General features: G+C 33.0%; 1 protein-coding gene across 2 annotated transcripts in view; it reads left to right on the forward strand.

The window, feature by feature from the left end:
• The window catches only part of LOC138705782 (ubiquitin-associated domain-containing protein 2-like), a 76,461-nt gene that overhangs the window by 31,189 nt on the left and 27,272 nt on the right, over positions 1-18,000 (forward strand). The window contains exons 3-5 of one of the 2 annotated variants that reach the window (XM_069834418.1): positions 6,609-6,691; positions 10,790-10,939; positions 16,024-16,192. In XM_069834418.1, coding sequence (XP_069690519.1) covers positions 6,609-6,691; positions 10,790-10,939; positions 16,024-16,192 — 402 coding nt within the window. The remainder of the gene's footprint in view (positions 1-6,608; positions 6,692-10,789; positions 10,940-16,023; positions 16,193-18,000) is intronic. The other variant, XM_069834419.1, reaches the window with a different exon arrangement.

The raw sequence follows: 18,000 nt of genomic DNA on the forward strand, positions 1-18,000 counted from the left end.
ACATCATAACAAAGCAAAACTACTTCACATACAACAACAAATACTACACCCAAACAGAAGGATTGCCAATAGGATCACCCATATCTAGCATACTAGCAGAGATATTTTTACACAACATAGAACAAACATACATACTCAACAATAACCACAACAAATGTGCAGACAACATAATATACTGGCACAGATACGTAGACAACATACTCATACTATACAAAGGAAACAAACGACAAATACACAAACTACACCAATACATAAACAAAATACACCCAAAACTCCAATACACACTGGAACTTGAAAACAATAACTCCATAAATTTCCTAGACATCACTTTAACAAAAGTCGACAACAAACATTCCTTCAAAATATACTGAAAACCAACCACCACCACGACACACATACACAACACATCTAATCACCCCATACAACACAAACATGCTGCATTCAGGACAATGGTACACAGATTACTCAACATACCCATGAGCCAACATCACTACAATGAAGAAGTGAACACAATCAAATACATAGCACAAGAAAATGGCTATAACCCAAACATAATAGACAACATCATAAGGAAGACAAAACAAAAACTCAACAAACACAAAAACACACAAACACAAGAACACAAGAAATACATCACACTAACATACGAAAACAAAAACACACATAAGATCGCATCCTCCTTCAGAAAACAGAAATACAACATAGCATACAGAACAGAAAACACACTACAAAGACATCTCAACACACAAACAACATAAACAAATAAATACAACCACACAGACGTATACAAACTCACATGCAATAGTTGCGACAGTTTCTACATTGGACAGACAGGCAGATCATTTCAAACTCGATACAAAGAACACATTAAAGCAATAACCAGAGGACACAATACATCTACATATACCGAACACATAACTAATGCCAACCAGACATACAATAACATAAACACAGACATGGAAATTCTACACATACAACCCAGAAACCAAAAACTCAACACACTAGAACAATATGAAATATACAGGCACACCAAAACACACCCTAATCAAATTCTCAACACACTGATCAAGTTCAGAACACACACACTATTTGACACAACTTTTCACTACACGAACACACCCACACAACAGGCAGAGATGTCGAAATGCCGCCAAGACCCAGAAGGCTCTGATGATGGTGTCAAGTAACACCGAAACAGCTGTAAGCCGCACATGCTTACATAATTAACACGAGTAAGTTCGCCAGTTAATTATTAATAGCACATATGTATTTGTTATCAAATCAGAATTTTGAGGACGACAATAAATCACGATGTATTGATGTCTTTTTGTTTTGCACACGTTGAGTCAAGGCTTTCATATGGCATTTGTTTTTGGGGATCTGGAACCATGCTGAATGATATATTTATGGCTCAAAAGCATATTGTCAGGTGCATAGTGGGCGTTGACAGTAGGACCTCTTGTAGGGAATATTTCTTACAGTATAATACTCTCACTGTTTATGGTATATATATTTTTAATGTTTTACAATTAATTTATAAAAATCTGTCTGATTTTCACCAAAATAGTGACTTTCATATGTCTTATGATACTCGTAACAAAAATATTTTAACTATTCCTGTACACCATCTTACAAATATTAGCAGAAACTATACGGTTTTTGGTATCAAAATTTACAATAGTTTGCCTGAGGACATCAAATTTACAAAAAAAATACTAAAAAATTTGGGAATTATATAAAAATGAAATTAATAAATTTGTGTCCCTACAATCTGGAGGATACACGCATGGGCCCGTGAAATGAAATGAAATGAATAATGTATTTTATATTTGACATATTTTAAATTTAATGTAATGTATATATTTGACCATGTCTATGCATATATTATGCCTTCGACAATAAAGTTTTATCTATCTATCATATATTAATGCAGCTGAAGACTTTTATATAGCCCAGGCATGTAATTTAGGCATATTGCTTTTGAATGAACAAGTTCCCAATCTGCGTAACTCACTTTTCAATCTGAATACACACAACCCACGTGCCTGCTTGTCAGTTTATAACCAACCTCTCCCTCTTCCACTGTCAGCGTTACCTAAGCTTAGTAATATCTGTAAATGAAGCATGCCCAACAGTTGCTTCTCTACCTTCATACACTTCGGAACCATCATCACTACATACATGATTGTAAGTTTGTCTATTTATTACTTCTTTCATTTATTATAACCCAAGATAACGCTATTCAGACATATTAATAATTGTTTCGTAACTTATTAAACCCCGCTTAAATTATTTCATAAGTACTACTAATATTAATAGCAACTGTTCTGTGCATTTGCATCCATAATTCGCTGTGCGAAGCTTGTAACTAGATATATTATATTATATTATATTATATTATATTATATTATATTATATTATATTATATTATATTATATTATATTATATTATATTATATTATATTATATTTTATTATATTGTATTATATTATATTAAGCTTGTATAGGATTCAACAGTATTAAGCTTTATGTAACTACATTTCTTTGTTATTAGTTTGTAAATTCCCATTATGTTTGTATTATTCTTATCCGTATTTTTGACACACATTTTATTCCATATTACAGTTGAATTGTCTCCACTCAAGACACCATACTGGAGACTTTATCGCAGATGGTTCAGCAAATCATAATCAGAACAACATTTTACATTTTATTATTTTAATATTTTATTGTTCACAGCTTATATAAGCTTTTATCCTATTGTAACCACATTTTAATCACTTTTGAGTCCATAATTGTTTAATGCAGGTTCTCATAACTTGCTTATTGTTCACATTGTATCACATAACACGTATGTACCAACTCACATATTGTATTCTTGGGCATAATTTCTGAAGATGGCTCCTTTGAGCCGAAAACATTCAAGCTAATAAAATGTGACAAATAACTTTATTATTTTGTTATGTAGATAAGCATAGACGAATCCCTCTCATTCCCAATTCAATTTTTACACTTGGGTATGCAATGACGCTGTATCAACTACTGGGTTATTTAGCTTCTATGGAGTTGGTGATAGCGAGATGATGTTTGGCGAAATGAGATCGAGGATTTGCCATAGATTACCTGACATTCGCCTGATGGTTGCTGAAAACCTCTTAAAAAACCAATCAAGTAATCAGTCCAAGCAGGAACAACCAACGCCTGAGTACAAATCCTAGATTAGTAGGCAAATACGCTATTGCTTGAGCTATGCTGGTGGACTGTCAAAGGCTGGCTTGCTGAATCATTACTAGGTGGGCTATTACTTGTCACTTTTGAGACACAGTACTTAACAAAACCAGTTTTCAAGTGTACACCCGTTATATTACATGTCCGAGATTCAATTAAAGAAGCAATCAGTTCAATGATTAGTCTTACTTGTGTAGTTATGGATGTTCTTATTGTGTGTTGTTTCATGGAGAAGTCTTGAAAGTTATGTAGTAGTAGAGCAGCTGTAGCTTGTGCTATTTAGGTCGTTTGAGTGTAACCATTTGTGCTAATAATTAAAAAGAAATTAATAAAACTCGTATACATAAAAATTTCGGAACAATTGGACAAAAGATAATTGGTATAATGTGTCTTAACGAAAGTTGAGAGAAAAATGTTAAATGAAGTTTGTGTAATTACTGTAAAGTTGAAAATGCGCCAAAGTTAGGCAATATGGAAAAACACATGCTCTAACAAAAAATGTAAAAATATCATTCATTTCAGAGCATTAGCAAGTGTAACCATTTATGTCTGTGCCTCTAGGAACTGAAATAGTGGAAGGAAAGTTAGGGTTGTTTATTGCATAATACAGTTCGTTAAAATGTTAGTGACTACTTAGAAGAATTGTGTGAAGTACCTTTCTCTTATAGTAAGAGCACTAATAGTATTAGAGGTCCATGAAATTCGTGAGATGCAATAATGCAAATTGTTTTCATATATTAAGACTGCGCTTAGTCCATCAGATCCCAGCCAGTTACTCACTCACAAGTGCACCTCTGCACATGTATGGACATTGTGCCATTGTCATACATATATATGATGTAGTGCATGAGGGTAGGCCACTAGAGGGAACCCAAGAGGTGGAACTTAAACTGAGAGGATTCAGTCCAACATCGGGATGGGAATCCTATGTGGCTTAGTGGATAGAGTGTCAGCATGTAGACCTGAAAACCTGGGTTCAAATCCTGGAGCTGGAGAGAATTTTCTCTATTCCACTCATCTTTCATCAAATTGTTTTCATGTTGAAAGTTTTTTACATCATGTCTTTGCACTCCTTTCCATAACCCCAGTAAATGCACTTTTTCTAAATAACGCGAATTCGTTTAATAATGCAAAAATAAATCAAGTTTCTAAACTAATTCCAGCAATACTATTTGTTTTATTCGCGAAATTTTAACAGTAATGTATTTTTTAAGTAATATTTTCATAATTTCTGTCTTTTTTTTTTTTTTTTTGATGACACAGTTCATTTTGCCACTTTATTACCAAATGAATGCAACTATTTTCCTGCTCAAAAACAAACCTCTCACTGAGCGATGGTGTGATCAAAGAGAAAAAAACTAGGATCAGTCTACAATGCGATACAGAGTCAGAATGCAAATATCATAGTATCCTCCAAATATTCTAAGCATTATGGTTTCCCAACAAATTTTATTTATTGTAATTTTGTATGTCATATTGAATTATAAGAAAGAATATAGCAAAATTTTACAAGTAGCAAATGAGAATGGATATAATACACAAACGATAAAAAGATTAATTCAGAAAAAAGAAAGACAAATAAAACAAAAAAATTTCACAACCCATACCATTAAAAACGAAAAAACTCAAAAGACATTTATTATTTATTTATTTAACCTGGTAGAGATAAGGCCATCAGGCCTTCTCTTCCCCTCTGCCAGTACATATGCAACACTTACATATAATAAATATATCTCTAACAGATTAAGTAATTTTTTTGCAAAAGAAAATATTAATATAGCCCACAAACCTAGTAACAAACTCAAAAACAATCTAACTAACGGACTTCATAAACAAAATAAATTACTTAATAACAGCATCTACAGTTGGAATGTATAACTTGTAAAAATAAATGTATAGGCCAAACCTGTAGAAATTTTAAAGTCAGATACAGTGAACATGTATCTGACTTTAAGAATAACCGTAGAAAATCAAAATATGCTATTCATTTAATAGATACCGGTCGTGAATTAGGACTCAATAGAGATACCTTCAAAATATTAAACACATGTTCAGATGTTAAATTAATAAATAGTGTTGAAGAATTCTATATAACTAAACAACAGTTAAAACATGTACTATAATTAAGTAAAACCTTATCCATAACCAAAATCCGTTATACACTCTTTAAATAGAAAAAACATAGTCCCTTGCTTCATCTATTAATATCACTATGCGGACATATGAGCCATACAAAATACGTTACATTTGGTTAGTCGTTAGCAAACACATGAGCCAGTAACTACATTCTGCTTCCGATGCCCAACTTGTAAGTAGATTTGAATATAATTCAAATTTATTTTTCAGTCAGTTATTCACTTTCATAAAAATATTAAATATTTGTTACATATCAAATTGAATACACGATAATATTATTTGGACACCGAGAACAGCTCATTCATTCGAACTGATGTAATGATCACAGCCAAAACATCAACTTTAATTCAACATTTAAAGACACATGTACATTATGATAGACTTCAGAAACTCCCACTGTCAATTCAAGTAGATTTAACCATTTTACATGAAATTCAATTCAATATATATTTCTCCAATTTTCATCTATTTGAGCATACGATGGTTAACACATGAATATAAAAACAACCCACTTGCCCCATCAGAAAAAGTCATTCACACCATTTGACTCCTACGACTCAACATTCAGTAATACATGTGTATTATAAAATAATTCTATAATATATTTATTATTGGTCAATATACTGATACACAAGCTTACACAATATTGTTTTATAAGTCATTATTAATGAAAGTTTGACAATAGCACAATGCGCCTATGATATTATTGTATTAAGATTTAACTTTTGTAAGTCATCATTACTTATTCTTCAGCAACATTTAATAGCCATGTAGGCTTGTGCATTTTTAACATTTGACGTGATTATGTTTTAATAATTTGTATGATCAATATTTGTCACTATGCTGAATACTTACATATATTATCAATACGATTATTATTATTTTTCAAACATAGGCCATATTATTTTAATTGATTTTAAATTCATATTGTAAACACTTCCTACCTGAAGATGCCCCATGAGGGCGAAAATGTTTGTATATTGACACAATACGATGTAAATATATAAAACATTGAATTAATTTGTTTTATATTATAAGTGTTAAGCCATAAGATTGAATAAAAATATTTAAATTCATGGATACATAGCATTAATAAAGGCTTAGCTGACCATTCCAAAAATGAATTGTAAATTAATTAATTAATTATTTCACTTAAACATTTTCAGAATGGACCATAGAGATTATAAAAAAGAAATGATTATAGGGATGTATTCTTTTATTAAGAGCAATCTTTCTGTTTGACAGGTTTGGAGGCTTCTCACATCCAGAATAACTTTCCTGGACACGAAGGATTTAGTATGTGGGGCACTTTTAATTTATTATTTCAGGTAAGAATATGTGTCCTGCAGTTTAATTGTATCTTTGTAGTAGAATTGGTAATTCCAGGGACTACATCTGTGTGTACACTGATGACATCATTATGGCACATGTACATATTCAAAGCATTCCTCTCGAATTATGAAATATTTCTTCAGGTTTTGTTACTTTTCTCCTTACATTTCTTTTCTTCCCTTTCTTATTTAATTTCTTTCACTACTCATAGCTTCTTGTCTTCTTTTTTAAGTCGTCCTCAATGGTTTAGTGATTACTATTTTTGCCAGTGGATCTGAGGTTGAAATCTACCAAGAATTATGGATCTTTAGGGTGATAAAAATCCTTACCATGGTTTCCTTTGGAAGCAAAGTAAAACTTCGTATATTTATTGCAAGTAAAAGAACCCTTATCTGAATGAAGAGAGCATGTATTACAAGCAAAAAAATCCAACAAGGTTCACTTTTTAGCAAGATAAAGTACAATCATCGCTTCTAAAGAAATGTGCGGGTTCTTGAGAGCACGCAGTGCAGGTGCTTTGACATCTCTGACCTGTCACAAGAGCCAATGACTGTCTCCACATGTACATGTAATTCATCCATTTTCTTTGTCTTCCTTCCTCTTTCTCAAGTTCTTCTTTTTTTTTCTTCCTCAGCAAACATTAATTCACTGTAATTTCCAATTTATCACTTCCCTGCTAATTCTTGACTTCCAAATTTTTTAAAATTTGATATCACGAGTTTAATGTTTATATCACTATATTTTTTGTGGAATGTTTCAGATACATTTAATTTCGAATATATTCCTTTAGCTTTTTTTCCCCCCTGTATTCTATTTCTGTTGTATGACAGTTAAATCGTCAAATTAGAAACTGGCGAAAGTGAATTCTGAACTTCTCAAAGTTATTCAAAATTCTCCCAAATGACGTAAAACAATTGGATATGTACAAATTCCTCTTTACGAGATAAGTCAACCATCTTTTCTCTTTTTTTACACGCTTTTAGCATGTGTGGTCGTATCACATGATAGGATCTTTGACTATATCGGTAGGCTGTTTTTACTATTGTTGAGTTCCTGTTTCTACTGTTGTGTGTTATAGATGACTAGTGTTGATGTAACTGATTTTTGATTTCATGAATGTTTATGATATTGGTGATTGAGGCAGTGATGAATCATGGTATGTAAATTCCAATCTAGCATTTGCCTTTGTGACTGATGGAAACCATGAAAACCTCATTCATATTGGCTGGTCAAGGGGTTTGAACTCAGGACTTCCCAAATGCGGGTTTCAAACGTCACTGTTTCAAACAAGTTGCTCGGTGTTTTCTCTTTGTCTTAGCATTTTGATTTGATATAAATTCTTTAGAATATACCACTACCGTTTGTACTCATTGTATTCTCATATTTCTCTGTTATTCTGTTGAGCTTTGGTAATTGCTTCTTACATAAATATGTAGCTATCTGTGAGGACTTTTTATTTGACAGTTTGTATTATGATTTTAAGGGTAGTGTATGTGATATCAAATACTCTCTAACATTAATACTGGAAAGCTTTCCTGTTTAGCATTGCAAGCGGCGGCGAAAAGTAACAGTGCTGCCGTCTAGCAGCTTGAAACGATCGCACACTCCGTACGTCGTGCTGGGTTACATGAGGAAAAGAGGAGAGGTGTGCATTTGATTTCAATAAGAAGCTGCAAAGCAATAAATAGTATACTTTAGAGTCACTTTGTTCATAACATTTTTAATTAATGACAAATTACAAAGTTATTACAATAGAAATGAATTGATAAATTCTCATATTTTCAAATTTGATGAAATTTAGTTGTGCATGACTTTAGCAGCTTTCATACATCGCTTGTTTTGTTTTTTAGCTGTATGGTTGTCCATTTTATTTTTGATGTAACAATTTATTAACACATTGAAATAGTTATCAATGAAGACATTGGGACAGTCACTGCAAATGGACAAGTTAACAGGGAGCACTACCATTTTAAGTAGTTCTTTTTTTACACCAATTCTAGTTTTACAAATAACATGATCAATTTCTTTGAAAACATCAGAACACAATTGGCTGAGCATTAGAGAAACATCATTAGGGAAAACAGTTTTTGAATCTTTACAGTATTTTTTTATTTGCGATGTGCGTTGTTATGTCATCGTTGGGGTTTTCTTTGCAAGATAAATTTCTTCGACAAATTTCGTGATTTATTCTGCTACACACCCAACCTGCAACATAAGCCCTTGCATTTTCTTGCAACACGGTTTCTTCATTTGTATGCTGTACATTTTTGTCATCAAGAGTTACATCCAAATCGGAGACATCTGTAATTCCGCCTTCCCATTTTTTTTCTTTCTTTTTAAGCGCACTTGCGACATAATGAATTCATCATTAGAAACAATTTTGATTAAACCAGTATTTGAACTGGTTGTCTTCAGAGCTCTCACTTCCGCCCGAAGAGATGAAATAATTTTTTTGTGTTTAGATACCAACTTTTGAGCTGCAATCAATTTCTTAGAAAGTGTCTTTATCTGAAGATCTTGAGCCATCTTTGACCTTTTAGGATTTTTTGCATCTTAAAAAATAAACAGGGACTCAATTTAGTGAAATATTAATAACGTCTTGAAAGTCTAGGGCTAGGTAAATAATATTTTGCGAATAACTAACTGAATCAGTTTTTATGAGAAAACATAAGTTCACACACTTTCTTCACAAAATCAATAATTCGTATTTTTATGTTACGTATCACAATATGCATCTATTTAGTTTGAAAAAGTCATGACTTGCACTATTTTATATGGAGAAACTATAAAGAAATTGTGTTTGGTATGATGGAAATAAAGTAGTTTTATGCAGCTTAATAACTGATTCACGTAGCACATAGAACATGTTATTGCTAATGTACTATCTGATTATGAGGCACCTGGTAGAGGACTATCGTCATTTCTGTCTGGAATCGGAGAATCTGTCGCCTCCTCGATGGAAAGTCTAATGCGTTTCTTTGGGGACCTTCGCGGTTCTTTCATCGTACTTTGAACCATATTTTCGGAAGAAGGCGCTGTTAAATTCAGTGAAGGAATAGCTGTTCTCTTCAGTCTGTTATTAAAACAAATATTAAGAATTAACAGGTCTATGACTCATTTGAAACTTCGGTACTTTTCCAATTGCACCTTATTTTTACTTACCCCTGACTTTTCAAATTAGGGTTATTGAATTCCGATAATCTAAAGCAATCCGAACATATTCTGTGATTTTTGTACAGATACTCTGTTCCTCTAGTTTTAAACGTTTCGTCTAGGTCCTGTCTTTTACATTTATTTGCCCATATGGCACATCTATAAGACAAAAACAAATAACAGTAATAATAATAATAATAATAATAATAATATGATGATGGTGAGGACACGAGACCTGTCATGTGAATCGTGTGAGTGGGGAAAGAATGAGCTAACAGAAAGAGAATTTGTTTCATGATTAAAATTATACGAATCTACTGACACGAAAGTTCATCTCAGACTAATTATCTTCCTTCTCCATACCCATTGGTGATAGCCACAACACATGATAAGGTCACAGAACAAGTTATCTACTGTCTCCTCTACTGTAATAATAATAATAATAATAATAATAATAATAATAATAATAATAATAATAATAATCCTGTGGCAGAAAAGTAATAGACTACTCGTATTTATATGACTACTCACTCACCTATCTGTATCTTTCGGAAATCTGAAGAACGATCTAGCATCTTTTTGCCAAGCGTAGTTTTTACAGAAGAAGACAGAACAAACAATTCCACTTTTCCCTGACATTTTGTGGAACAATCATGAGAATAATCCTTATGACTTACACCACGTGTTAGATGCAGTTTACTGTGCTACGTGTCACATTATCCTCACTGTCAACATTCCCTGCCGCTAGATAGCACTGATGAGTCATTCGCCACTCTTATCGTGAACTTTCCAGTATTAATGTTAGAGAGTATTTGGTGATATGCAAATAATAGTTTTTTTGTTGTATCATAATTGACAGAATTTATTTGAACAGTTTGTGACTTGTCCTTTTAAATTCTCTCTTATAAAGATTGCAATTGAAATTATCTGTTTCATTGCAGAATATTTGAAAGGAGATATGGTTCACACAAATTTGCATCATATTTACTTGCAACCTGTACTATTGCTACGATATTGGAAACATCAGCCATACTTGTTTTGCAGCAGCTTGAGATTGACCTGCACAGTGGTGGATATCTTCCACCTGGGCCGTATGTATTAGCTCAAAGTTTTATATCACATTAGCTTTAATTAGATGGTTTCATTAAGTTTGTGATATTACACTATTTCTCTAACTTCAAACATTTTAGTTGGGTCATTCCATGCAAAAAAGTATGTTTTTGAACCATGATGCCTCAAAAGTTAAAAATATTATAGTAGGTTATTCTGTATGTTCTAAATATGAATTTCACGCAATATTATATTTATATTCTTCATAATTTGGCAGCAATCAGCATTTAAAATATTGGTTTAGCCTGGAACATGGTTTCATTCATTGAAGTTTTCTTACTATGTAAAAGAAGATGGAAAAGTGATTTTAATGCAATTCGGAAAAGGAGAGCCTAGTTTATAAATTCCCTCAAAATGAAAAAAAAACATATAATTTTTTAAATAGTTGCCCACCATAAAATAATTTAAAAAAATATAGAACACAAAATGCAATTCATTTTTACAGACGAAAAAACATGTGTTTAATTCTTTAGGATATATTGATTCCACTGTGAAAATTTTAGAATGCAGACTTAAATACCATGCTAGTTTTTAATAAAAATAATTCATCGGAACAAAGAAGCTCAGCAGGTAGGCTATCCCGTTGTACAGAATGTCATTGCTGCGTGATGCTGTTTACACTGCTCCTCTCGCGCCGCAACTTCGCCGTGCACTTACAGTAACTTCTTTGGGTACTTCACATGATGAAGAAAATGTTTTAATAATTTTTTTTTTCTTACAAACTGGAACTACACAGTGAATGCTACGTGTTCCCAGCACTGTCTTCAGCCTGAGAAACTAATCGTTATTTAATTATGTCAGCCTAATTTTCATGTTGTTTTTTCGCTTTAAACGAAATATCAACACCAGGAATATTAGTTTTTGCCCATTCATACAGTTCTTTCGGGTTTGTAATTTGAGTTCCCCATAGACTAGTATATGCAGCAAGCCTCTTTACTGTTCCACCAACACTGTCGCAAAGGCTCTTGGCGTGACTTGTTGCAAAAAAAAATGCCACTCAGCTGCAACCTGAAAGTCCGTTATGTGATAAGATATATTGACAAAATTCTTCCTGTTCTTATATTGCCCTGCTGCAACATTGCTGATATAATACATTTTTTTCACATTCTGAAATTTTTATCCTGGTTTTAGTATTAGTTCTTTTTTAAATAAATGAACCCCTTCAGTATCATGTACTAAATAATTGGATATAAATGCGAAGCACAGATGTTCCACTGAATTATTCTTAATGTTTCTGAAATAAGCAACAAATGGATGTATTGTGGCTTGACTTGTACTCAAGTAGTATCCTTGAATCGCACTGTGTATTACGAATCTGTATTCTCAGAATAATCGCCAATAACGATAAATTCTCCATGTTGGATTGTATTCTTGAGATGTTTTAGATATGAGGATTGAGCTTTTGCAATGAAATTGTGGGCTTTGAATTATTTTAAACAAATTATGAAATAGTATATGTAGTGTTCTGCATTTGCGTTAATTGTTATTATATCTGCTCTGTCAGTTGTTCATTTTTTGTATATAATTTCTTCTATTAGATTTTATTTCATGAAATCATTTATTAATTGGGAAATATTTTGAATTCCAGGACATTTTTCACATTTATTAAGGTAGCAGTTTTCAGAATTTTCACAAACCATTTTTTGTACAAAAAATCAATTTTATTCATTTCGGGATTTACACTTTGAATAATAGCTTCAATACTCATTAACATCAACTTCGTGTTTTCACATGTAATACATATGCAAACATTATGCGTGCCTGGGGCACCCGGTAGAACACCTGGATGCCTGTTCTTAAATTCTTTGTAGAGCTCTTTTAGGGTAGACAAGAGGTGCTGTTTGTTTTGTTTTGTTTTTTTTTTTTTTCACTCTTCTGTCACCCTCTTTCACAAACTTTGTATCTTTAATTCCTGCTAAAATCCTGCTAATATCGTCCGCTAAGTAGAAGTTGTGGACAAGTGTGACAGTTTTTTCAGGGATATGGCGTTGATATTTTCTGTCAGGTACAGACATTATTTCTTTATGGTTTTGTGTCAGTTTAGAGATGCTAGCTACATAAAACAAAACACCGAATTCTGACATTATTTTGTTTACGCTCCAGCTTTTGGGAAAACAGGTTAAAACCTTATATTTTTCTTTGACGAGTGCACAATAGAAAATTCTCCATAAATTGTGCGATCATTTCTTCGCCATCATTACTTTTATTCTCTACATTAAATATTTTACCAACTGTTTCGTTCACGCACTGGCTTTCCTTGCTGCGTATGATTTGACGCGCGTCAACTTACGTTTAGAAAAAGGAGACTGTCCAAGGGGTGTTAATAATTGATTTAAATTGCGTATTGTAGCCTCCTCTTTAATTTCTGGTGGAACATACCCTTCTTCACTAAATTTCGACTCAGTATCAGTCACCAGCACACATTCTTCTTCATTCAATTTCCTCACATCACTTTGTTCACTACAGACCTGGTATGCCATTTTTGATAATTTGATACAACACGAACTGCATATTGCATCACCTATCACTAAATTCGGTATTTTTTCTTGCATCCATTCGATAACTTTCCTATTACCTGTCTTTCTCGGATATCCTTGGGGTCTGAAAGGGTTACAACACCACAAATACCGAAAACGACTTTCAGATTTTGGCATTTTCAATCTAATCAGGCACCACTGCACTGTTAAAAATTCACAGCTTTAAACGAATGCTTCCAGACGTATACTGTCAGCTCCAGCTGCTCCAAGGTCAGGGAGAGGACACATGGGTTTGAGATTACTCATCGAGTTATGTCTCGCGACGCTGTGACTGCCACACATAACAAGCGATTTTCAACCGTCAAAACAAAAATTAATAATTTTATTAATTTAATTACTCCTAGGTTTTTTGAGATTGTCATAAAACTTGGAGATGGATTAAGAATAAGATTTTTTTTAATACGAATGAGATTCGCATGAATTTAAAATGGTGCATTCAAATATAAAACTATTTCTTTTTTTTCAATGAAGCATTTTATGAGCATCCCTTAATATTGTTCGAATTAGTCTTTAAGATATTAAAATATGTTTGTTCAGGTTTACAATGGCGTCTCTTTAGTTTCGATAACACTTCATATAGGGTGTCTAGAATATTTAAAATTATGGATAACATGTAACTGTCACCCATTTGTCAGTCATCCGTATGACTAAAATATCAATGATATGGCGGTCATAGTTGACAGTTTAATTTATTTTTATCATCATCATCGTCCTTGCAAGTATTAGGCCTAGTGGCCTGTTACGGTCTCCATCCATCTTTTCAGGGGGTGTCCCAAAGATCGTCTTCAAAAAGCTGTTGAAAGAAATCGTGGAAGCTTTCTTTAAATCCTTTTTGGTGCATAATATTTTCATTTAGAAAAACATTCACAACTTCATTGAAACTTGAGTCCTTTAGAACAGATTTTGCCCTCTTAGGAATAAATAGCCCCTCTGTCCAAATCAAGGAAATAAGAAGTATAGTCCCCTGAATATTACACTCTGCTAAATACTACTTCACTTATAATGATTGAAATGTGGTATAGGTCACTCGTTATCTCGTGAAACCAAATGCTTGCATGCCCTGTATAGTAAGAACCTTCTAAGTCTTCTTCTCCTGATGTGCAGGTAGGTTTTACGAGATAGTGAATGACTTATATTATTCTTATAATTCATATTTAAGTCATTTTGAAGAATACTACAGGAACTAAAGTGAAATTTCGACTGAAACAGTTTCCTTTCCATTTTTCATCTGTAACTCCTTTAGTGTATTATTACACACATACACAACTTTTGCATTGAGTTGGGGGACAACTACTCCTACACATATAATGATGTTTTCTTCCAGTGAGTGAAGATCCTATTGACTATGAAATGTCAACTGAGAGAGATGAATTTTATTGGCATTATCTAGCATAGTTTCTTTTCGGAAAGGAAATAGAAGTAGGGACCGCTGTTTATAAATTTATAGCACCAAAAATATTTCTATGCTAACTTGGTCACAGTGGTTCTTGTAAACCATGCACTAATTTGTGAACTGCAGTTAGGAGTGTTAATGATCATTAACAGTACCAAAGGGAAATACTGAATGACAAGAATGGCATCTAAAAGAAATGGGAGCATGGTTTGTATATTTATAAACTATAGGGAGTAACAATATTAACTTTTAGGGCCAATAAATTCGGGTTCTATTTGTAACCATATCAGGATGTGGATTGAGGTCATATTCTGTAAGCAGCAAAAGTGTATAGAAAACTTAGAAGTCTACGTATGCCAAGAAACAATAATGTGTGTTGTTTTCTGTAACTAAGACAAGATAGTTTACACAAACAATTTTATATCTGCAGTGTATTATAAGTCATTACAAATTGAATTAAACAAGAAATATAAAGTGAGCAATAAGTGTAGTACACACATTAGCAAATAGTAGACATCAAATGAACACATAAGCAAATAATTATAACAACAATATATAGACATGCTTATGCATGCATACAAGTGTCGTAGTTACAAAAGGTCAACTGAGAGTAATGACATGGCTATTATAATTTAAAATTTGAATTCCAACATAAAGACTAAATGGTTCATCAGTCACTTTTTATTACGACATTACTGATATAAGGCAAGACCCAAGCAAGATGGGTTCTCGACTAGATTGCTTGGAAAAAAGGAGGGAAATGGAAGGGATAATGAAACACAACAACGCTGTCTTGGGTGAGGGAAATGAACACGAATAATGTTTTTTCTGATCTTCCCTCACTCAGCCATTCTGTATCAGCGAGTATTATGAGTGACCCTTGGCAGTTCACAAAATCAGGAGATTCAAGACCTTTGCTTGAGTATCAGAGATGTAATCAGTTTGTAACATGTCCTTTGATGACATTGAAGTGGTTGATACTGTCTGTCAGAGTTAAGGTTGATGCATCCAGACCTTTGTTCTGAATTTTACACTTGATTGTTTAAACACATTTCTATTAGAAAAAGTAACACTTCACATTTCGAAGTTTGTATATAAGATATGAAAGTATTGGACACTTAATTTTTTGTTACAGGTATGGCTTGATCTTCCCCTTATTTGTTAGTTTCTTCTTTGATGTTCCTCGTGTAGCCCAAACACACATTCTAGGCATCCCTGTAACAGGAAAAACATTAACGTACCTGCTAGGACTTCAGGTGTGTTCCACATCAGTAGCAACAGCTATCTCAGGCTTGTGTGGCATTGTAAGTATTCACTGCTTCATTGAATTAAGTCGATTATGTTATAAAGCACTCCAGACACTTTGGATCTGATAAGTTGATAACATTGATATGTACTACAAATACAGGGTGTCCATAAAGTTCTGTATCATAGGGAAATCAGAGAAAATATTACATCATGTGTTTGTTTATTTGTATTTAAGGACATCCGATTCATTGCATATCAGCAACCGACCCAGTTGTTTTAAACTTGTCCACAATGTGGCACACTGTGCTTTGTTGCACATTTTTATTGGGATGTTTTGTGTTGAATTCCTCAGCCACCTATCTCTGTGAACATCCCTCATGTCCAAAGAGTAACACAATCTCAACACATTCTGCTAACAGCATCATCAAGCTGAACCAAACAAACACATGATTTTCTCTGATTTCCTTATGATGTGAGATTTTATGGACATTCTGTAGTATAGCTTTAAAAATATATTCTAAAGTAAACATTATCAACTGATGCATATCATGCATATGCTGGCAACTGTTGTTTGTTTTTCTATCTACTGATTTTGTATAGAAATGAGAGTTCTCTTCACGTCATTTTATCCTTGAATTGGCTAAATATAGAAACAAAGAAAATTGTGTGCTTCTTTAATTCCACGAGTTGTAGATTCCTGATAAAATTAATTAGTTGCGTTCTTACTAATAAAAACATTATTAAGAACAAGTGGATAATTCTGACAGTACAGCAACACCAACTATGCTCGTCACTAGTCACCAGGCCGTACCGTGTCATGTCAAACTAAAGAGAATTGAAATGTTGCTAGTAAATTTCGTGATTATAGCTTTAAGAATTCATTGCATTCGTCAACTGCAAGCTTTATGGGCATAATGGATTTTTAATGCACTAAAACAAAATGCATATTAATTCGGATATATCATAACACATTATCACAGTAAAATGAAGGATAAATGTGATGTGATCCATGCAATATCGTTGAAATCGACTAATTTGAAACACGAAAATCAAAGGGATAATGGACTTAACATTCACTTATGTCATTTTTGCGCAAAGCACTTATCACTAATATAGCCATTCACCAAACTCTGCCATTAATCTATCTCTTCATCTAATCCTATCACTAGACCACGGATTTTTAGTCCTAAAAATATGTTTTAGGTGCCTAAAATAAGCTCTTTCAGTACCTCATTTAGATTTTATGAAACATAGAGTAGACTAAAAGTACTTACTTGCAAATGGCTTTTAAGGAACCCGGAAGTTCATTGCTGCCCTCACGTAAGCCCAACATTGTTCCCTGTCCTGAGCAAGATTAATCCACTCTCTGTCATATCTCACCCGTCTCAAATTCATTTTAATATTATCCTCCCATCTATGTCTTGGCCTCCCTAAAGGTCGGCTCTAAAAGTACAGGATTTAAAAAAAATTAGTACAATGTTAATAAATTATCAAATTTATTCACAAAGGCAAAGAAACATAGAGTTATAAACTATAGGAAATAGTACATGAGTGTCCAAACTGTATTTATATAAAAGATTAAACTTGCGTCAAAGGTACTGGTACTAATTGTTTCAGCTGTTCAAACCATAGTTGGCTTTGGAATAAATTACTAAAACCTTCTCTTAGTGTTCTAGAGAAAAAATTGGGTGCTTCTCAGTGAAAATCAGTTTATAAGCAGAAAAAGAATTTTTTACATCAGCAGATAAGACAGGGGCATACTTTAATTTCGGCACATGTTCAACTAGAATGTTGTTCTTTTGTAAAACGTTTTCCATTTTTGTATGCACTTTTTCTCCCACATCTCCTGGAACTTACTTGATTT

The sequence above is a fragment of the Periplaneta americana genome, chromosome 9, assembly GCF_040183065.1.
Source record: "Periplaneta americana isolate PAMFEO1 chromosome 9, P.americana_PAMFEO1_priV1, whole genome shotgun sequence".
NCBI classification, from domain to species: domain Eukaryota; kingdom Metazoa; phylum Arthropoda; class Insecta; order Blattodea; family Blattidae; genus Periplaneta; species Periplaneta americana.